Source organism: Epinephelus fuscoguttatus, linkage group LG19 (genome assembly GCF_011397635.1).
Source record: "Epinephelus fuscoguttatus linkage group LG19, E.fuscoguttatus.final_Chr_v1".
Taxonomy (NCBI): Eukaryota; Metazoa; Chordata; class Actinopteri; order Perciformes; family Serranidae; genus Epinephelus; species Epinephelus fuscoguttatus.
This window is the reverse complement of record NC_064770.1, coordinates 28,940,299-28,959,391: the sequence shown is the minus strand read 5'-3', so window position 1 is coordinate 28,959,391 and position 19,093 is coordinate 28,940,299. Positions and strand designations below refer to the sequence as shown.

At 41.3% G+C, this 19,093-nt stretch overlaps 2 protein-coding genes across 3 annotated transcripts in view; one reads left to right on the top strand and one right to left on the bottom strand.

Annotated features, from left to right (window-relative positions):
* Nucleotides 1-4,676, bottom strand: part of gys1 (glycogen synthase 1 (muscle)) — a 14,297-nt gene extending 9,621 nt beyond the window's left edge. The window contains exons 1-3 of the mRNA XM_049562210.1: nt 4,488-4,676; nt 656-774; nt 147-328 (exon numbers count right to left, since the gene is read on the bottom strand). Of these exons, the coding sequence (XP_049418167.1) occupies nt 147-328; nt 656-773 (300 nt within the window). The 5' untranslated portion in view covers nt 774; nt 4,488-4,676. The remainder of the gene's footprint in view (nt 1-146; nt 329-655; nt 775-4,487) is intronic.
* Nucleotides 1-19,093, top strand: part of pold1 (polymerase (DNA directed), delta 1, catalytic subunit) — a 21,124-nt gene extending 2,031 nt beyond the window's left edge. Inside the window, exons 2-28 of one of the 2 annotated variants that reach the window (XM_049562208.1) lie at nt 6,919-7,037; nt 7,329-7,517; nt 8,074-8,187; nt 8,362-8,502; nt 8,728-8,853; nt 9,244-9,412; nt 9,851-9,965; nt 10,100-10,229; nt 10,373-10,539; nt 10,680-10,784; nt 11,397-11,537; nt 11,667-11,777; nt 11,881-12,072; nt 12,160-12,248; nt 12,350-12,466; nt 13,088-13,201; nt 13,549-13,696; nt 14,481-14,576; nt 15,088-15,225; nt 15,476-15,651; nt 16,245-16,397; nt 16,484-16,586; nt 16,694-16,826; nt 17,094-17,207; nt 17,309-17,361; nt 18,602-18,699; nt 18,811-19,093. In XM_049562208.1, coding sequence (XP_049418165.1) covers nt 6,919-7,037; nt 7,329-7,517; nt 8,074-8,187; nt 8,362-8,502; nt 8,728-8,853; nt 9,244-9,412; nt 9,851-9,965; nt 10,100-10,229; nt 10,373-10,539; nt 10,680-10,784; nt 11,397-11,537; nt 11,667-11,777; nt 11,881-12,072; nt 12,160-12,248; nt 12,350-12,466; nt 13,088-13,201; nt 13,549-13,696; nt 14,481-14,576; nt 15,088-15,225; nt 15,476-15,651; nt 16,245-16,397; nt 16,484-16,586; nt 16,694-16,826; nt 17,094-17,207; nt 17,309-17,361; nt 18,602-18,699; nt 18,811-18,898 — 3,439 coding nt within the window. In that variant the 3' untranslated portion in view covers nt 18,899-19,093. Of the gene's footprint in view, nt 1-6,173; nt 6,307-6,918; nt 7,038-7,328; nt 7,518-8,073; nt 8,188-8,361; nt 8,503-8,727; nt 8,854-9,243; nt 9,413-9,850; nt 9,966-10,099; nt 10,230-10,372; nt 10,540-10,679; nt 10,785-11,396; nt 11,538-11,666; nt 11,778-11,880; nt 12,073-12,159; nt 12,249-12,349; nt 12,467-13,087; nt 13,202-13,548; nt 13,697-14,480; nt 14,577-15,087; nt 15,226-15,475; nt 15,652-16,244; nt 16,398-16,483; nt 16,587-16,693; nt 16,827-17,093; nt 17,208-17,308; nt 17,362-18,601; nt 18,700-18,810 lie in introns of those variants that run through there. The other variant, XM_049562209.1, reaches the window with a different exon arrangement.

Below are 19,093 nucleotides of genomic sequence, written 5' to 3'. Positions count from 1 at the left end.
ATGATTAGCTCTAACTTATTTTCAAGCGTAGAGCATATTCACCACATAATTCTTTTAACTATGTGTTGTGAGAACGACTGTCCTTAAGAGGAACCTACAGATTTAACTCAGAGGGGTATGTGTTCACTGTGTACGTGTGGTATTACCTTACACCCACTGGAGTTCATCTTGTCAATGGTTCTCTTCAGCACGGGGTTGGTGGGCTCGATCAACTCCACCTGTGTGCGCACGTTGCTCTCTACGTAGGGACCCACCAGGAAATAGTTCTCCCCCCATTCCTCTGAGGTCAGACGGGCTTTGGTCTGGATGACGGTATAGATGCCTCCAACTTCACACATGCAGCAAACATGCCACACGTACGCACATAAAATCGAGACAAAGATATAATGTGATTCAACCTGATATATATGGGGCATATGATGACAGGTCTCTTTTGCAACTTGAACATTACTGAGGATTATAACCTGAGTAAATAAACAAGATTAGACATGAAGATGCATGGAAAACAAAAAGTAGTTTAGCGATGACAAAAACTAAGTTTAGTGAGTGACATATTTTTTTAAACAACAAACTTGTTCTTCCAACTTTTCCTCACACACCTGCAAGATATGCACAGATGAAAAATCCAAAAACACACACGTAAACACACACTTGCCTTTGTTTGCGACCTCCCACGCAATTTCAAAAAGAACAGCATCTTCCAATTCAAACTCCTCGTCCCACTCTTCCAGTCCTGACAGGGACGTGACAGAGAGGCTGCGAGCCAGCGGCATGCTGTTTGAACACAGAACACACTCAGCTGAGATGGGAGCACCTGAACATTAGAGCTGCTGTCAAGTGCTGCCTCAGTCAGTTAGTTAGTTTGTTTCAGTGTGACTTTATTGAATCTGAACTAATGCTTTTTAACACCAAAGTCATGCAATAACACAAGCAAACTAACTGATGGAGGCAGCAGTAGACCAGCAGCACCTGTGTTCAGCAGTGTTAAATCACTGGTTTTCTCAATGGAGTCTGGCTTTGAAGAGAGCACTATAACGGCTTCAGTTCCCCATCATAATTGCTGTCTGGCTGTAAAGTAAGGCAGTACAAATATTCTAAATATAGCATAAACCTAAAATGATATTGATTTCTTCAGTAGGTGGGACTATTTTTAGGCGGTTAAAATACATTATATTGCCACCCCCCTCCACAGCAGTACATTGCTCAGCTTCCTTGTTGGTACTCCTGGCTTTCCTCCAAAAGGGATGTGCTGACTGACAGTATTGGGTAATCATCATGAGTAAATGACACATTTTTTTTATTCAGCGTAACTTTCTCTTGGCTAACGTTGCCCAACACACCTGAAAGTATGTCATCATTCTTGCTATCCAACCACACATCCTGTTTCACAACACTCTTACATTACACTATTGTTACATATTTTTATAGACAACCTTCCTCGGGTTCTTTTAAAATTCAGCCTTTGGAATATACTGTGTGTTTCAAACATTTTTATTTATCTGGTAACTTAATTAGCTTAACCTTTGGCTGTTTTACAGGACACCTTGTGCAAACACACAACACTGAGGTGGTACATTGAGTGATAGGGATCCAATGCATGTGTGGAGTGTGTATCTACTATGCTGTGACTATAATCTGAGATGGGCTCAAAGGGCTTCTTCTGCCAACCACCACTACTTCTAATTACACAACACAACACACATGTACAATCATGCATATCACATACTGCATGTCTATTTGTATACAAAAACTACAAGTTGGCTCTGTGAAATTTAAACTGACATGCACTATGAAAGTCATGACCTCTGTCAGTGCATCCTTCTGCAACAGAAGAAGTTTAATTGTCTGTCTTCTTATTAGCAATGGAGCAATTTTAAAGGCACAATTAAGTGAGGACTGCATTCCTGCTGACTAAGTGTGAGATGCACTGAAAATACAAGTTTGTGTTGAGTTCTGTTTTGCAGTACGGTGCAACCTCCTGACCAAATTGGGGAGTGGCATGAGAAAGGGTGCACGAAAGCACAGACAAGGGCTTGGATCAGGTATTAACTTGATGCAGCCATTCACACTTGCGACACGTATTGATATACTACTATGAAATGTTGCAATCAGGTGATGTTGGGACATGTAGCAAAATGCTAAAACAAACCAGTGCACTAACACTGGGTTACATATAGACAGCGGGGACATGCTCTTCCACCTGTCCCGTTCACATCTTTGCTTTTTACACTGCTCACCAGAAATTTCATCTGTGTTTTAAATTCTTATGTGATGATGCAGGATTGCAACTGATAGCAGCAGACAAAGGAGAGTTTATTGACTGACAGTTAGTCACAGTCCAAGCCTGATAAAAGCCCAGATAAACCACAACAACAATCTGATTATTAAGTGCTGCGCAAATTTGATGTCAAACATGTCCTCAAGTATACTTTCCTTCATCTACATTTAGATATTCAAACCCAACCACCTTAAATAGAACTTCCAGACTCTCTCCAGACGTGTTTATTGAGAAAACAGAGTAAAAATACTCTGCTTGGAATTGTTATTTGTGTCTGAGATGCTATTCCCCCACAAAATAAGTTCAATTACCATGTTGATAATCCTTCAGATTACATCTACTTCTTCTTCCTCATTGAAATATCCAGAATCTATGAAAATGCAAACAGCACATTGTGCAAAGTAAAGCTAAAACATCCAAGTGAAGTAACAATAAGCAAAACACGTTTTTGAGTGGAGGGGGACTTTAAAGGCCCAGGGTGTAAGTAGCATCTAGTTGTGAGGTTGCAGAACTGAGGCTTCTTCCATGTGCCAAGCATGTGGGAGAACTATGGTGCCCAACAGGAAAACACGAATGGCTCTATCTAGAGTAAAATGGCTGCCATTTTTTTTGTTAGTCCTGTGGGTCATGCAATTCCCACAGCATGGGGGTCAGTTTCAATATTCATCATGTGCCTGGGACAGGATAGGGAAAAAAAACTCAACAGAAAAAGATAGGGTGTGAATCATACTAACAATACTGTATTGAGCAAGCAATTTTAAATTAGTCAGCAGCTATCAGTTCATTTTCATAAAGCACAGGAAATATGTGCCTGTAAGTATGAGCACACATGTCGTTTAATGGTAAGTATGTTGAGTAAAATCGATTATTTGTTAAGATAATATTATTGCAATTGTGATGCTTATTGCCATTAGCATGTTAATGGTAATTTCCATGGTGTGTTAGCATTAAGCTAACAGAATAAGCACTAGTAATTTGCCAAATGGTTGTTGCAGTTAAAATCAGAGTAGGTTTTATTACCAAGAAGGTTTTCACTTATAAGGAATTTGCCTTAGTGTTCCGTGCATCCAATGAACATAGTGGGAGGAAATAAGATTGAAGGCAAAGTACGAATTGAAAAATTAAAATCAAAATATGAAAAAAAAGATACTATTAAAAATATACCATAACAAATATGTTCAATATAGTTGTTTTAGCAGTTATGTCTGGAATTATTTCAGCATTGGGCTGCTGTACAGTTGATTGAAACTCTGTCATGAGATTGGGATGGGATAGAGTTTTTTTGTTGGAGTGGGATGAGACCGGAGTGAACGTACACTCCTGTGTCACCCTTTAATCTAGAGCCAGTTTTTGGCTACTAAAGAACATGGTGAACACCGTGGAAAAGGACCTCTATATGTAGCCTAGATATAAAAAGCTCATTCAAAGGAAAGAAAAACACCATTATTCTTAGATCCAAGTGATTATACACAAATGAAAACATAGTTATGAATGGTATATACTATTTCTGCCAATAGATGCCCCAAATTCGGCACACTGAACCTTTAAAATAAGAGTTTGGAGAAGAGTTTTACAGTGTGACTGAGGGAGCATCAAACATATGACCAAACAACCATCCTTACACAGACTTAGAGTAAATACCATAGTGATGAAACTGAACTGCTGCTCTTTTCTTTGCGCCCCCCCCGGGATTCCTCTGGCTCTACTTGGGATCCCTCACCTGCCTGGGACACCACTTTATGGATGCTTTATAATGGACTACTGACACTCACATGAGCATGCAATCACAATAATCACCATCATGCCCTTGTCAATGCAAAACTATTTCACGGATACTTTGATTTGAACTGTCCAGTGGGCCTACAGATCTGGGAGAGGACAAGACCCAAATCAGGCTCTCACCCAAATATTTCCCATATCGGGCAATGGAGCACACACCGCACGTAAGCCTCGACCTGCTCGTCCGAAGACGACAGGTGATAACAACAGTATCATAAAACCAACTGCAGAGCTCCCAGCTGGGAACATGCATGTTGCTGTATGTACCGTCTTTGTTTCTCATGAGTTGTGGAGCGAACGTGACATCAGGCACCTACTGCAGCCGCGGGCGCGCGCAGAGGACACAGCGTCCTGATGCGCGCCCCCGCCTGTTGAGGAAGTATCAACTATTGTCATTGTGGAAAATATAAAAATACATATTTCTACTCACCCGTTTGGTTTTGTCCCAACTTCACGAAGATGAACAACACATCGGCAGCTGTCGCAGTCAATCCAAGAAATGCAACCAGCGGAGAGTGAGGAAAAGGGGGCGGCAGCTTTAGTTAAATGCCAGCGTTTCACATTGGTTTGATGCGTTCACTGACAGATGGAGGGACAGGACGTCCACGACCTGCGATGCAGGAAGAAGGCTGGGTTGGTGAATGCAGGGTCTCTACTGTCACATTATTCATGAGCTTCACTCCTATTGGCGTCAGTCTCCTCTTTGTCTCCGCCTCTGAGCACGATCTGACGGGAACTGGGCGTTTTCCTCAGCTGAGAGACGCAATTGGCTGAGCAGAGGCTTGACAGTTGCAGTGGTTGGTGAATTATCTTTTCATCCATACAAAAGAGGGGAGTCATGGGAAACCAGGCAACTTTTTTTCCAGTGAGGAGGGAGAAGCGCAAGCGAGTTATTTATAATGGCTTCTAAGGGTCATTTGGAGAATACAGCGTGACTAGTGACATTAAGACACCCAACCCCTCTGCATATCTCTGTGATCTACTAACCCTTTCCACTGGCTGCCATCTGTCTAACCCCACCACCCTTGGTAGGCCAGACCACATGGTCTATATTGGTGAAGCAGCTGAAAATCACAGGGCCCTAAAGTCAGAGGGTCAGTAAAGATCTGCGCAGCTGAGGTGTCACTAGGCATGGCTGTGTCCTTTTACCAGCAGGTGTGACCTCTGACCTCTAAGTGTGTGTATTTATGTGTGTCTGGAGGGGATGACAGCACCAACAACTCTCAGAGACAAGTACAGACACACAGTGGTGATTGCACTGATAAATATGACAAGATCGCATGATCATCATAGCTATGAATGCATCAGCATGCCGGTGTTTTCGTTAAAAAACCCTACTCTCTACATTTTTGGGGATTTACCCATGAATATATCACTGAACCAGTCTGTTGAGCCCAGCACAGAGGCCTAAGGGCACAGGCCTAAGCCAGAGCCTCTGCATGAAGTTATTAACTTTGCATGTCATGTAAAAAGGGCTTAGTCATCACATCAATAACTGAGCCCAAATGACCTTAAAAAAAAGAAAAAAAAACTTAAGTAAAGCCTAAACATTTACTTTGGAGATGTTACAAAAAGGAAACAATCATTATACATTTCAAGTGAGTGGGAGTAGGGAGGCCATTAACACGTCTGGGCCCAGGGGCCCATTGAGTCATAATCCGCCTAGAGATTTACCAAATTTAGTTGGAATGAAAGTGAATAACGATGATAGATTTTAAGTTCCTCTTATGAATTCTGAACTACACAGGACTTACTTTCTTGATCTGCTGATTGTTATCTTGTGTTGTGATCAATAAAACACCAGAAAGCATAATATAAAATTTCCTAAAGCCCAAAGTCATGTCATCAAATGTCTTGTTTGTCCAAATCATACCTGAAGGTATTGAATTTGCTATCATTTAAGACTAGACAAGGAGCAAAGAATGATCTAAACAAATAAATCCATCATCAGAACAGTTGCCAGTTGAGCCGTTTCCCTCCTTCCTTGTTACGTGCACGCTGACGTCATTTTGCCGGGTACACACGGTTTTTCTTGTCGACTGGGTATGGTCAAGCCGCGTTCCACTTCCGTGTTTAGTTCTACCGAGTTTCCGCCCCGCCAGTGTCGTCACTATCCCTTCCTTCACTATTGGGCCTTGTTACAAAACGGAAATTTTCCGCGCTTTCGTCGGTGAGAGTTCACAAATTGAAGAAGATTGGCGGGAGCTGTTGTCAACCTGGGGGCTGTTGTGGAGACGTAACTCTGATAGGTATTTATAACTTTGATAGAAACGCAGCAGCCGTTTGATAAGTTGCCTTGACAAGTTTGGCAGTGAGATCCGTACGACGGTTTGGTAAGATCGGCGTTGGCGCGAGACTATTCTGTGTTTACACTGGCGCTTGCTAGCTTGTTGTCTTAGCTCGTCACAACAGAAAACAGCCTCCATAGTTTGAGGAAAAAATAACTCGACACAAACTTTACCGCTGCAATGCTAGTGCTAATATAACGCTGTATTATGCGTATGTGAAGGTACAGCAATGGCGCGTGCATACGCTACATTAAACGTGTCCACTTAACTGAGATAGCACTGAGAAGTTTGCAGTGTAATCTTAGCTAACCAGTTACAGTCACCAAAGCTGGTTGTTATACCAACTCTATAATGTGTTGTGTAAAGTGTGAGGGGTAACGTTACAGCAACAGTCATGCTAGGTACTTGTTAATGGGCTACGTTATGTGCAGTGTGGCAGGTTGTCTCTCAGTTGTTGGTGCTTGATATCAACTACATGGCATCCCAAAGCATTATTTAATGTAACACTATCAGGTATCATTACCTCTGATTACTTCCTGTTTGAACTGTGTCTATGCTTATCCTGTTATGCAGGTTATGGTTCCCTTCATCTTGTTATTACAATGCATTGCACCCAATGAAAGACACCAGCACTGTACAACGTCACTGCATCACAGGCAGCAGCACTGTACTTCTTTCACCTATTATTCGCAGTAAGCCCAGCAGAGTCCACACAGTTTCAAAGCATGCCAAATGTACAGTGCAAGGAATACTAACACAGGCAGTAATCCAACAGCTGTATGTTTTCTGTCCCATTTAACCGTTAATATGTATAGTAGTGTCTTGGTTGTGTGTCAAAATGTCAGCTCCCCTTAGAAGTGCTAATAAACTCTTAGCCTAATAGAATAAGTATGTGTTGTTTTGATGATTCAACCTCATTCTGAATATATTTGTTAACTGCTATCATCATCTAATTTGACTTCTGCCTCCAATGTTTCCTGCAGGCATGGATTTTAAAAGACGCAATGGTGGCCCTTTCACGGGCAGTGCGTCCCAGGCCAAACGGGGTAAGATGGCTGGTGAATGGGAGGACAGTCCATCGCAGTTTGAAGAGGAGTTGTCCATGTTTGAGGATGCGGAGATGGAGGCAGAGGAGATGGAGGGGCAGGCTGGCCATGATGTTATTCCCGTAGGTGAGTGTAACAAAAGAGCACACAGTCATAGGTGGCAGAAGTAAAAATAGTTCCCAGAGGGCGTTGAGTTATGCAAATTACATGCAGACCTGTATCAGAACTGTTGACTTATGTAAAGGCTATGTCACACACAGATAATTTTCTTTAACAAGCACAACTGCACATAGTTTTTCTGCAGAACCTAGCAACCTTTAGAATAATGCTCATGTTTATTTTACAGCATGATTTTTGGTAAGTTTGACTGGTAGCTCTAACAAATTATTCCAGATTGGTAATCCAGTCATGTCTTGAGTATATAAAGCATGCTTAGCTTGTCAGCTTCGCCATGACCCTCAAGGATAAACAGGTGTAACTAATGTATGGATGAATAGCTTTGCTTTGTAAATAATGCAACTGTGTGCTAACAGTAAGTGGCAACAGTGGAACTATCATTTCAAGAAATCACCCGTACTGGGTTTGTTAAATTTATGACTGTACTTGAACAGCTCTTAGCTATATCCACTTAGATCTGAAAAGATACGCTTTGTACTTCTGTCTCATGACCTTCTTTCTTCAGGTGACCTCTTCTCAGCAGACCTTAACCCTCGTTGGCGGCGGCCTCCCGCTCCTACACTGAACCCATCATCTGAAACTTTGGTGTTTCAGCAGATTGATCTGGACTATTATTTAGGTAATTATCAGAAGACTTTTGTTGAAGCCAGGATCAAGATATTTTCTAGTTATCCCGTCTTCCTTATTGTTTCATTCTAAATGACAGTGTAGAACATATCCACGTGCTCAAATATCATTGCTGTATGTGAGAGGAAATGGTATTTTAGTTTGTTTCCTCTTTTTTGTAATGCAGGGACGACGGTGGCTGGCATGCCTGGTCAGTTGCAGGGGAAAGTCCCCATCATTCGAATGTTTGGGGTGACAGACAGTGGCAACAGTGTGTGTTGCCACGTCCATGGTTTTGCACCTTACTTCTATGTTCCTGCACCAAGTGGTGAGTACTTGTAACAATTTGTCAATATATAGTGATTTTTAATATTTATATTTATATTTTGCTCAGTACAATAGCTTTCAATTAGTAACTGTTAAAAGTTTTCTCAGTAGAGCACATTTCTGTTTTGAGCATGTAACTTTTCTGAATGATCTCAGCTGTTCAGAGGATAAAGTCATTTAATTATAACTCATACACTGTTTTCTTTTTCCTGCATCATTTCAAAAGGTTTTAAATCTGATTACCTGGGTGACTTTAAAAGAGAGTTGAACTCTGTTGTTCTGAAGGACATGCGATCCAATAAGGACAACATCTCTGTCACAGTGCTGGCTGTGGACATCACCCGCAAAGAGAGTGAGTACAAGTCAGTTTATTTGCATTGCAGGCCTTATAAACAACCAGCGGTTGATCAAAGTGTCTTACACAGTAAAATGAAAGAAGTACAGACACTGACAAGTTACATAAAGACAGTAACAAAATATTGACATACTTCAAACACATAGACAGCTGGAGAAAACAAGTGATTTTAGCCTAGATTTAAGACATTCAATATGCAAAGATGTGCAAATGCTCATGTGCATTTGTATACTCAATATAAGTTAATCAAATCATTGTGAACTCAGAAGGCTGATCCTAGTTACAAAACATATTTGATAATCAGTTTACATGCAAAGTGGTAAAGTTAAGTGACTATGGTTTTATCAGGTTTCTTGGAGTTTAACCTCTTGTTTTCTTTACTTGCAGGCATGTATGGTTACCATGGGAATCGCAGTCTGGATTTTTTGAGGATAACCATGGCGATGCCTCGTCTCATTGCACCGGCAAAGAGATTGCTGGAGCAGGGGTTCAAGTTCGGACCCTTCCCCATCCAGGGTTACCAATCATATGAGGCCAATATAGATTTTGAGATAAGGTGTGTGTGTGTGTGTTTGCTGTATAAATATGGCAATGGTGATTTGACAATAGTAAAAGACAATCCTTATCATCAAGACAGCTGCATGAGACTCTGCACAGAATGTTTTCCAGGCTCATGCATACAGAGAAATGATTTTGGGCTTACAATAGAGATTTGTCACCATTAAGTTAATCATGGTGTTCTAGTTTGTCAGGCTAAACAGCCACATTTTAATCCTCCTGAGTAATTTCGTGGGCATAATCATATATTTCTCTTTTTATGTGTAATGGGACCATGGAAATCTCACAAACTTTAGTCCTGGCTCCAGGTCATAAAAATGTCGGGGCAACTTGTTGTTTGTTTTGTTTATAAGTAACTTTCTTACAAAACAACGAATGAGCAAATGCAACATTACAGCTGTACGTTTCAGCTCAGTGAACCTCTCTGTGTTGTCAGGTTTATGGTGGACTGTGATGTGGTGGGATGCTGTTGGATTGAACTTCCCAAAAACAAGTACAGAGTACGTGAAGAGAAGAGCACAGGGGACACTGATCCTCGGTACCCAGGCAAGGTAGGTGTACTTCACACGGCTGTGGCGCTACATGGGACAGCACTTAACTTCCCTGAGAGAGTTCATATAATCATATATATCAGACTTTTACCAACGTTGTTTATGAACTGTTTCCCCCTGTTTATGTCCTTCAGGTGTCACTGTGTCAGTATGAGGTGGATGTGGGATGGAAAGATTTGATAAGTCACCCTGCAGAAGGAGACTGGCAGAGGATCGCACCACTCAGGGTCCTCAGCTTTGACATTGAGTGTGCAGGAAGGAAAGGTGGGTTTCTGTCTTTCTCTTCAGCATTCTTATTAAACAGCATGCAAACCAACCATAACATGCTCTTTGCCTATGAGGCCTGATCATACTTAATGAAAAGTGAATACAGAGTTTGACTCTTGTGTCAATTTGTTTCTTTCCAGGAATCTTCCCAGAAGCAGACAAAGACCCTGTGATTCAGATAGCGTCCATGGTGCAGCGACAGGGTGAGACAGAGCCCTTCATTCGCACTGTGTTCACACTCCAGTCCTGCGCCAGCATCGTGGGCTCTCAAATATTGTGCTTTACACAGGAGAAACAGCTACTGCAGGTATACACACAGACTTCAGTAAAGCACTGAAAAACATAAATATTTTTATATTACATAAACATATTTTCTGTTCACTTTTCTAATGTCTTGGTTATCATCTGTCACGTCATTGTGTGTCTGTTTTACGTCTCTGTGAGCAGAGCTGGGCGGAGTTTTTGAGGACAGTGGATCCAGACATCATCACTGGATACAACATCCAAAACTTTGACTTTCCTTACTTGCTCAACAGGGCAGCTGCTTTAAAGGTTAGATGGAGCCACATTTGTCTATTACTTCATGCAATATAAGGGCCTAAAAATCCTCAGGCTATGAGTAATGCACGTAGATATTTTAAGATATACTATGCAGGATTTTCCTACAAAACAAAAAAAGACTCATACAGAAGTAATGCCTCTCAATCATCACTTCTGACCCACAAGAAATGTGTAGTGGTGTAGTTTTCTGCAGAGTCTCTGCCCTCTGCCTTATTTTCTTAATTACTTCTTATTTTCTGTGTTTGGGGTGTGTATGAGCATGTGCCCCCACTGTGTTCATGTGAGGTCAGGGCTTCATGAAAAGGTAGTGACCAGGTTCCAGACCTCAAGTAGTACACGTCCAAGAGACACAGCGCCAAGGAAACACAAATATAGTGAAGCCAAATTCCCACACTAGAGTGAATCTGGGGTTGGCCTTTACTTTTGCTTTCATTGGGGAGTGTCTTTACAGACAGTTACCGACATCCTGCATTGTATAGCTTTAAGCAAAGATTGTACTGGAACATTGTATTTATGGTAGAAATACTTGAGACTTCCCTCTTTTAATTCAGAGTAAGACATCCAGGTTTCACCCTTTCACTCAATACATTCTTTTTTGTTCAGGTGGATTTCTTTCCCTACCTTGGTCGAGTGCGAGGCATCAAGTCAGTCTTGCGAGACCTAAACTTCCAGAGCAAGCAGATGGGCCGCAGAGAGAACAAGACCATTAACATGGAGGGCCGGGTTCAGTTCGATCTACTGCAGGTCAGCTTCAACTACAGCAAAAGCAACCATACAGTATTTACTATACAGTTAGTATGTGATGCATTATTTTGGTAACAAGGCTTTCAGGAAAAGACACTGCACACAGTTTGATTGTTGTGTTTCCCTCAGGTTCTCCTCAGGGACTATAAACTGCGCTCATACACACTAAACGCTGTGAGTTTCCACTTTCTGCAAGAACAGAAGGAGGATGTGCAGCACTCAATCATCACTGATCTGCAGGTAAAGCACAAAGCAGTAAAGTTTATGCATCTGGAAGACAGCTGTTTATCATTAAGAGCGCTGCAGATTGAAATGGCCTTCCCCCCTTTTTCCTCCATCACAGAATGGCAACGAACAGACACGTCGTCGTTTGGCCGTTTACTGCCTGAAAGACGCCTACCTCCCACTGCGCTTGCTGCAGAAGCTGATGTGTGTGATTAACTACATGGAGATGGCCAGAGTGACAGGTGTGCCTCTCACCTATCTGCTGTCAAGAGGACAGCAGATCAAAGTTGTCTCTCAGCTGCTGCGACAGGTAATAGAGGCAAAACACATGGGACAGTTACTGCATGCGTAGTTACAGATTTAAGGATGGAAACTGTAAGTGTCTGTACTTGTGTAGGCCATGAAACAGGACCTGGTCATGCCTGTTGTAAAGACAGAAGGAGGAGAAGATTACACTGGAGCGACTGTCATTGAGCCAGAGAAAGGGTATGTACATTTGCAGTTTGTGCAAGGGTATGACTCCTCTCTGCTCTTGTATGGCAAGCTTCTCTTATGCCTTTCGAACACCATCTTTCCTCTCTGTGTAGGTATTACAGCGTTCCTATTGCCACCCTGGATTTCTCCTCCCTATATCCGTCCATCATGATGGCTCACAACCTGTGCTACACCACCCTGCTGCAGAAGGGCTCAGCAGAGAGACAGAAGTGAGAGACTCTTTTTATATGTGTGAGAAAGTTGCTAAAGTTATGAAGTTCAAAAGGGCTCTGAAGACCATTAGTTACCCTAAATTTTGTCTCTTGGCAGCTGAAATTTGTTAAGTGAAATGTCAAATGTATGCCACTTTCTTCTTGCCTTTAGTATTATGAGCTAAATGTGACACTTTACATAGTTTACTTCATTGTTTTTTAATGATCAATGTCCAATGTGGGATTTAGGGGCTATCTATCAGCAGAAATGTTAAAAAAAAATCATAACTATGTTTTCATTGGTTTATAACCACCTGAAAATAGGAATCATTGTGTTTTTGTTACGTCAGAATAAGCTGTTTATACCTATGTACAGAACAGGTCCTCTCCCACAGAGTCTGCCGTGTTGTTCATCAGTATCCCAAATCAGTCAACTCAAACACTGACTCTAGTTGGGCCATTGGCATTTTTGTGTTCACGTTGGCCACTGTAGTTCTCCTACACACTTTGCACATGGGAGAAGTTTCAGTTCTGCAACCAGACCACTAGATGCCACTAAATCCTCCAAACTGGACCTTTAAATGTGTGTATGTCTATGAACATAATGAGCTAATATCTGAAGTGGTTGTGTGTCTTCAGCCTCTCACCAGAGGAGTTCATCAAGACTCCGACTGGTGATATGTTTGTGAAGAGCTCTATAAGAAAAGGACTTCTACCTGAGATCCTGGAGAACCTGTTGTCTGCTAGGAAGAGGTTTGAATTATTCAAATAAATCACAAAATGAAATTGAACCTTAACTGGAGTTAAAAGTCAGCGATTCAAAAGACAGCTTCAACTTCTTATGATACTTTAAACTTAACTTGCTGCTAAGCTTAGTACATTTTTGATCCTCTGGCTAGTGTTTGATGTGTTTCCTCATGCTTTGATAATGTTCAGAAAAGTACAAAATAGGTGTACCGAAACAAACCAAGAAACCCAGTCATTGTAGATATGATTATGTTTTAGTTCCAACAGGTAATATTAAACAGATGATTTTGTTTGTGCCCATAAAACAGTCACACCTAGCTTATTCTTCAGCATGTCCCACTGTCTGTCCACAGGGCCAAAGCAGAGCTAAAGAAGGAAACTGACCCTTTTAAGAGGCAGGTGCTGGATGGCCGACAGCTGGCCCTCAAAATCAGCGCAAATTCCGTCTATGGCTTCACAGGTGCTCAGGTGGGCAAGCTGCCCTGCCTTGAGATCTCACAGGTGAGCAGTTGACTCTTGGGCTGATGCTGGTCTTAAAGTCCAACTGACAGTTTTTTTGTTCTGCTCTATCATGTCTGCTCTGTAAAATGGCATGCCATGTGTTCTCATCCAAAAGGGAAAATGTTTTAGTTTTGGTTACATGATTATTATTTCAGTCAGTGTTGTGTCATAGTTGGAGCAGGTGGTCTCACAGAGCCAGACATAAACATGAACAAACCTGCAAATGTTACTGTGGTCTGGTTAGATGCTGGTGTGGACCGTACTCATCAATACCACTGACAACATGCTGTCTCTAAAGATATCAAATGTTGACTGTTCTAGCCCAACACAACTGTTTTTTTATTCATGCTAAATGAAGTCATCCCACTTGACTTGCTGTCACTCTTCTGACTGTTCTGCACAGATGTGTTGTCAGAGCACAGACGGTAAACAACAAAGATGTAGAGCAAAGATTAGTGTCGAGGCAGAAACCACAGAACCGGTGAAAATAACAAAGAGCTAGTGTAAGTGTAAAAATGAACCAGAACAGGCTGTTTTTGTGGAATGTTGACTTACTTGATTACACAACACCCTCACAGAGAGCTGCGAAGATAACTGCTGCCTTCTACAGGAACCATTTTGGGATAAAATGCCTTGCACAGTGGCAAATAGTGTCCCAGGCATTGGTTGAAACTCATGACCTGTAATGTGTCTGATGATGATTTTGCTCCAATGAAAGCTTATTCCAACACCACAGATCATTGAGTGATAAACGTATTTAAATCCTGTTTTCCCCCTCATTTAGAGTGTCACCGGTTTTGGAAGACAGATGATTGAGCAAACCAAACAGCTGGTGGAGTCCAAGTACACCATTTCTAATGGCTTCCAAGCTGATGCCAAGGTGAGCAATACATGTAGCTGCGTCCCACCAATGGCGACCCAAACTCCTTTCTCCTCTGTCTCTTTTTGTTCTGCTTGTTAAACATTTATGAGTTAAAAATATTGTAAAACAGTACAAGAAATACTGTTAGGCCCTGATCAGACAGAGCACATTTTGCAGATTGCAGAACTCATGGCACACTGTAATGCCATTTTTGTTAAAGCCTGCTCCAAGCAGACACTTTTGCGGCTTGATACATCTTTTTCGCAATTCATCTGATTGGAAAAAGTGTTTTTTCAACTTGAGGCGTTCATTGTGCACGTACAAAAATGCGAGGCACATAGAGGGGAAAAATGTGAAAAGCATCTAGCAAAACGCTCTAATTGAAAACACTTAAAAAAAAGCCGCCGTAGGCTGCTGAAACACAGGGACTTAGTTGAGTTGTTTTGAACTGACTCAAGGTATGGAACCTGCTGCCTGATGTTTTCAACGGATCCCCTTTGTTAACATGTTGTTTAAACATTATTTTTAGGTAATCTATGGAGACACAGACTCTGTCATGGTTAAGCTTGGAGTTGCCACAGTGAGGGAGGCCATGGATATTGGGAAGGAGGCAGCAGAGTGGGTGTCGTCCCATTTTGTACAGCCCATCAAACTGGAGTTTGAGAAGGTACCACTTCTGTCCACTTGGATTACCAAAGCACTTGACTTGGTTGTTTCATCATCTGTAGAAGTTTGTCTTTTAATCGGGATGGTTTGAGGGGGTTTAGGTATCTCAGTACTGGAGTAAGCAAAATAAGAGTTTTTGAACTGAACTGACAACATAGACATGCATGATGCAACAGCACTTGTGGCTGAAGCATGTCTTTGGGAGTTCGAACATCCTCTCAACTAAGAGCTTATTTTTGTCACTTCCACAGGTGTACTATCCATACCTGCTGATCAACAAGAAGCGCTACGCAGGCCTGTATTTCTCCGGCAGTGCAGACACACATGACAAGATGGACTGTAAAGGCATTGAGACTGTCCGCAGAGACAACTGTCCTCTGGTGGCTAACCTTATCAACACTTGTCTGCAGAAAATCCTCATAGACAGGTACATACACACATTTATATTCTATACATAATGTGTTATTTGTTCATTTTGTTGTAATTTTCTAATTTTCACGAAACCTTTCATTTTGTATTGATTTTGGTGGCCTCTGAGGAAAACAGCGATAGTGTTTCCTAGAATCAAGGCTGCATTTTCCATGAGCATGCTGGATCATGTCAGAAAGATCTTGATCTGGTTAACATATTTGATTTAGAAGCAAGTAAAACTAAAACATGACCCTAAAAATGTAAACATAGGTTCTTCCTGTCTGGGTGCTGTAAATCATTTTGTCCAATTTCATAAGAAATCAGACCCAGGAAAGACATTAAGAATAACTGTATAGAAAGCTTCTTGCTGATGGACTTGTTTGCTTATGTAGGTTGTATAGGGGCATTAGCATTAAATTGAGACTGTTTGATAACCAGATAAAAGTTGATCCTACAACTATTTTATCTTATTTTCGGCTTCCATAAAGGTATAAACTTGACTTTGAGATTCTGAACCCACTGTCTGGCTTGTTACCTGGTTGAATCTTAACCACCCTATGAGCTGTTAATTTATTTTGAAAGTTAACAGCTGATGTGATGTTTCGTCAGGGATCCCCAGGGTGCTGTGGCTCACGCTAAAGAAGTGATCTCCGACCTACTGTGCAACCGCATTGACATCAGCCAGCTTGTCATCACCAAGGAGCTAACGCGTACCGCTCAGGAGTATGCTGGCAAACAGGCGCACGTGGAGCTGGCTGAGAGGTGTGTGACCACACTGAAATAATACTCCAAGGGGATTTATATATTGGATATGGTTGCCCTGACTCTTTCATACTGATGTCTCACAGGATGAGGAAAAGAGATGCTGGCAGCGCCCCGCACCTGGGAGACAGAGTGCCATACGTCATCATCAAGGCTGCAAAGGGAGTTGCAGCATACATGAAGTCAGAGGTCTGTTGGTTCATCTTTAATTGTTTGTTTCATTGGTGCATCCACCTTTTCATATAATGTATATTAAACCCTGATGATGGTCCTGGTTCTTCCATTTGTTCCTTTAGGACCCGATCTATGTGCTGGAGAACAACATTCCCATCGACACACAATACTATCTGGAGCAGCAGCTGTCCAAGCCCCTGATGAGAATATTTGAGCCCATCCTGGGAGAGACCAAAGCAGAGAACATCCTGCTCAGTAAGTCTACAAATACACAGTCTTATTATTATAGTTTAGGCAGTTAGCTGACACTTGTTTCATCCTCAAAGATCTGTTAGCTGGTTGACACATAGTTACTTATTAGATGCACAGTCTGATGGGTGAAATGTAACATTGCCAACATCATAACAATCAAAGCAAGTGTCAAAGCTGCACAGTTGAGTCAAGAAACAGCAGATATAATTTAGATGTGCTAGTTAAAGCTTTAAAACTTAATATTTCTGTTGATTTTCTGGCATCTTTCAGAGGGCGACCACACACGCTGTAAGACTGTGTTGACCTCGAAGATTGGGGGCCTCATGGCATTTGCTCAGAAGAGAAGCACCTGTATCGGCTGCAAAGCTGTGCTCAAGACAGATGGTATGTGTGTGCTCAGAATATACTTTTTGGTGCCACTTTATGTGTGGGAGCTGAGTTCAAGAGCTTCATATTTGTGACATCTAACATTTGCGTCATTGCAGCGGCTGTGTGCGATTTCTGTAAGAAGAAGGAGTCTGAACTGTACCAAAAAGAGGTACGCAAGATGCCAGATGGCTTCACACTATGATGTGTTGTTTTTCATCACTAAGAGGGTGAAGTTTACTTGTTTAAAGTCCCAGCTCTATGTATGAAGAAAAGCTTTAATGTAGGGCTGCACTGAATGTCATCTTTTTACATTCAAAGCTTCTGTTGAAGTTTTTGAATGAAGCTTTAAATGTCTGCCATCATATTTTATGATGTAATGATCCTAAAAATCGGTCGTGGGCTAGATGTTCTGTCAGATATTAGAGTACAGACCTGCACAGCAGTATCTTGCGCACCCAGCTGCTGATTCAGAGAAGAAGCCACTGGCTCTACCTGAGTCTGGTATGATGTGAGACGGCGATGGGTGCCGTGTGCATGGTGGTTTGTTTTCACGTTTGCTTTCAGTGAGCAGCTGTTAAGATCTGCGTCTCACATCTTGGATGAGAAGAGATATAACCTGAGCTAAAGCAACAGAGATATGCTTATCTGTGTGAAGACAAACATGCATCTTACTAAGAAGTTGGTTTTGAAGTACCACTAATTTTTTGTCTTTCTTTCCATTAACCATTAACATTCGCATGTCAGCCCAGAATTTCGCAATTGGTGCACCCCTAATTTTTTTTTTTTTTTTTAAATCCTAGAACCAAATCCTCAATTTGAGTAAAGTGATTCATCACATTAAATTAGTTCTTTTTTTTTTTTTTTTTAAATAATTAAATCAACTTTTTTTAAATGAATACATGTAATTTATGGTGCTATTAGACTGTATTAATACAGGTGCAATCCTTTTTTTACCCTGGTGAAATTTAAAGGTTTAGACACAAAGAATAGACATGCAAAAAAAAACAAAACCTGTGCAGCATATGATGTTGATGTAAAATTGAAATGTCTGTTATGAATGAAGCTTCAAGGCTCCAAACTGTTCAGTGCAGCCCTGCTTCAATGTATAATTCTTAATCAATGGCTGTTTAGTGTTAATCATCGTCATATCGCCCTCTGGTGGCTCCTTAGCGCTCAGGGAATCCATTAAAGAGAATTTGATATTAAATGTATTTAAGTAGATTGAGCAGAATGTCCAGTGTGCTGTTTAAATTTTCTTTAAGTCTTTCCAATTTGACTGTTCCAATAAAGCACAACTTGTGAAATTGATTTATTAAAATAAGAATTATGGAGTCAATATCTGAAAACAAACATCACTTTTATCCCTGACATGTCTCATGATATTCTAACATTTAGCCTGTAAATTACAGATCTTTCACCTGAACACACTAGAGGAGCGTTTCTCTCGCCTTTGGACTCAGTGCCAGCGCTGTCAGGGCTCCCTCCATGAGGATGTGCTCTGTACCAGGTACTTATACCTACTTTACACTACATGTTCACATTTTTATTATAGCTGTGTATTTGCTGCAGATTTCTGGCTGAGCACACAGTAACACTGTCCCTCCTGACTTCTCTACAGCCGAGATTGCCCCATCTTTTACATGAGGAAGAAGGTGCAGAAAGATTTGGATGACCAGAGCAAGCTAGTGAATCGTTTTGGATGGTGAGGGGTGCCCACACACTCTCATTCCGTAGATGCCTCACCTTTGATAACCGCAGACTCTTATCATCTCACTGTATTTTTTTCTATGTATTTTGTTGTTTGTAAAAATGCATAAATATCACACAATTTCTATGTTTTCTATTAAATAAACTGACGTTAAGTAGTGTCTTTTGTATAATAAAAGTCAAAAAGCAATATA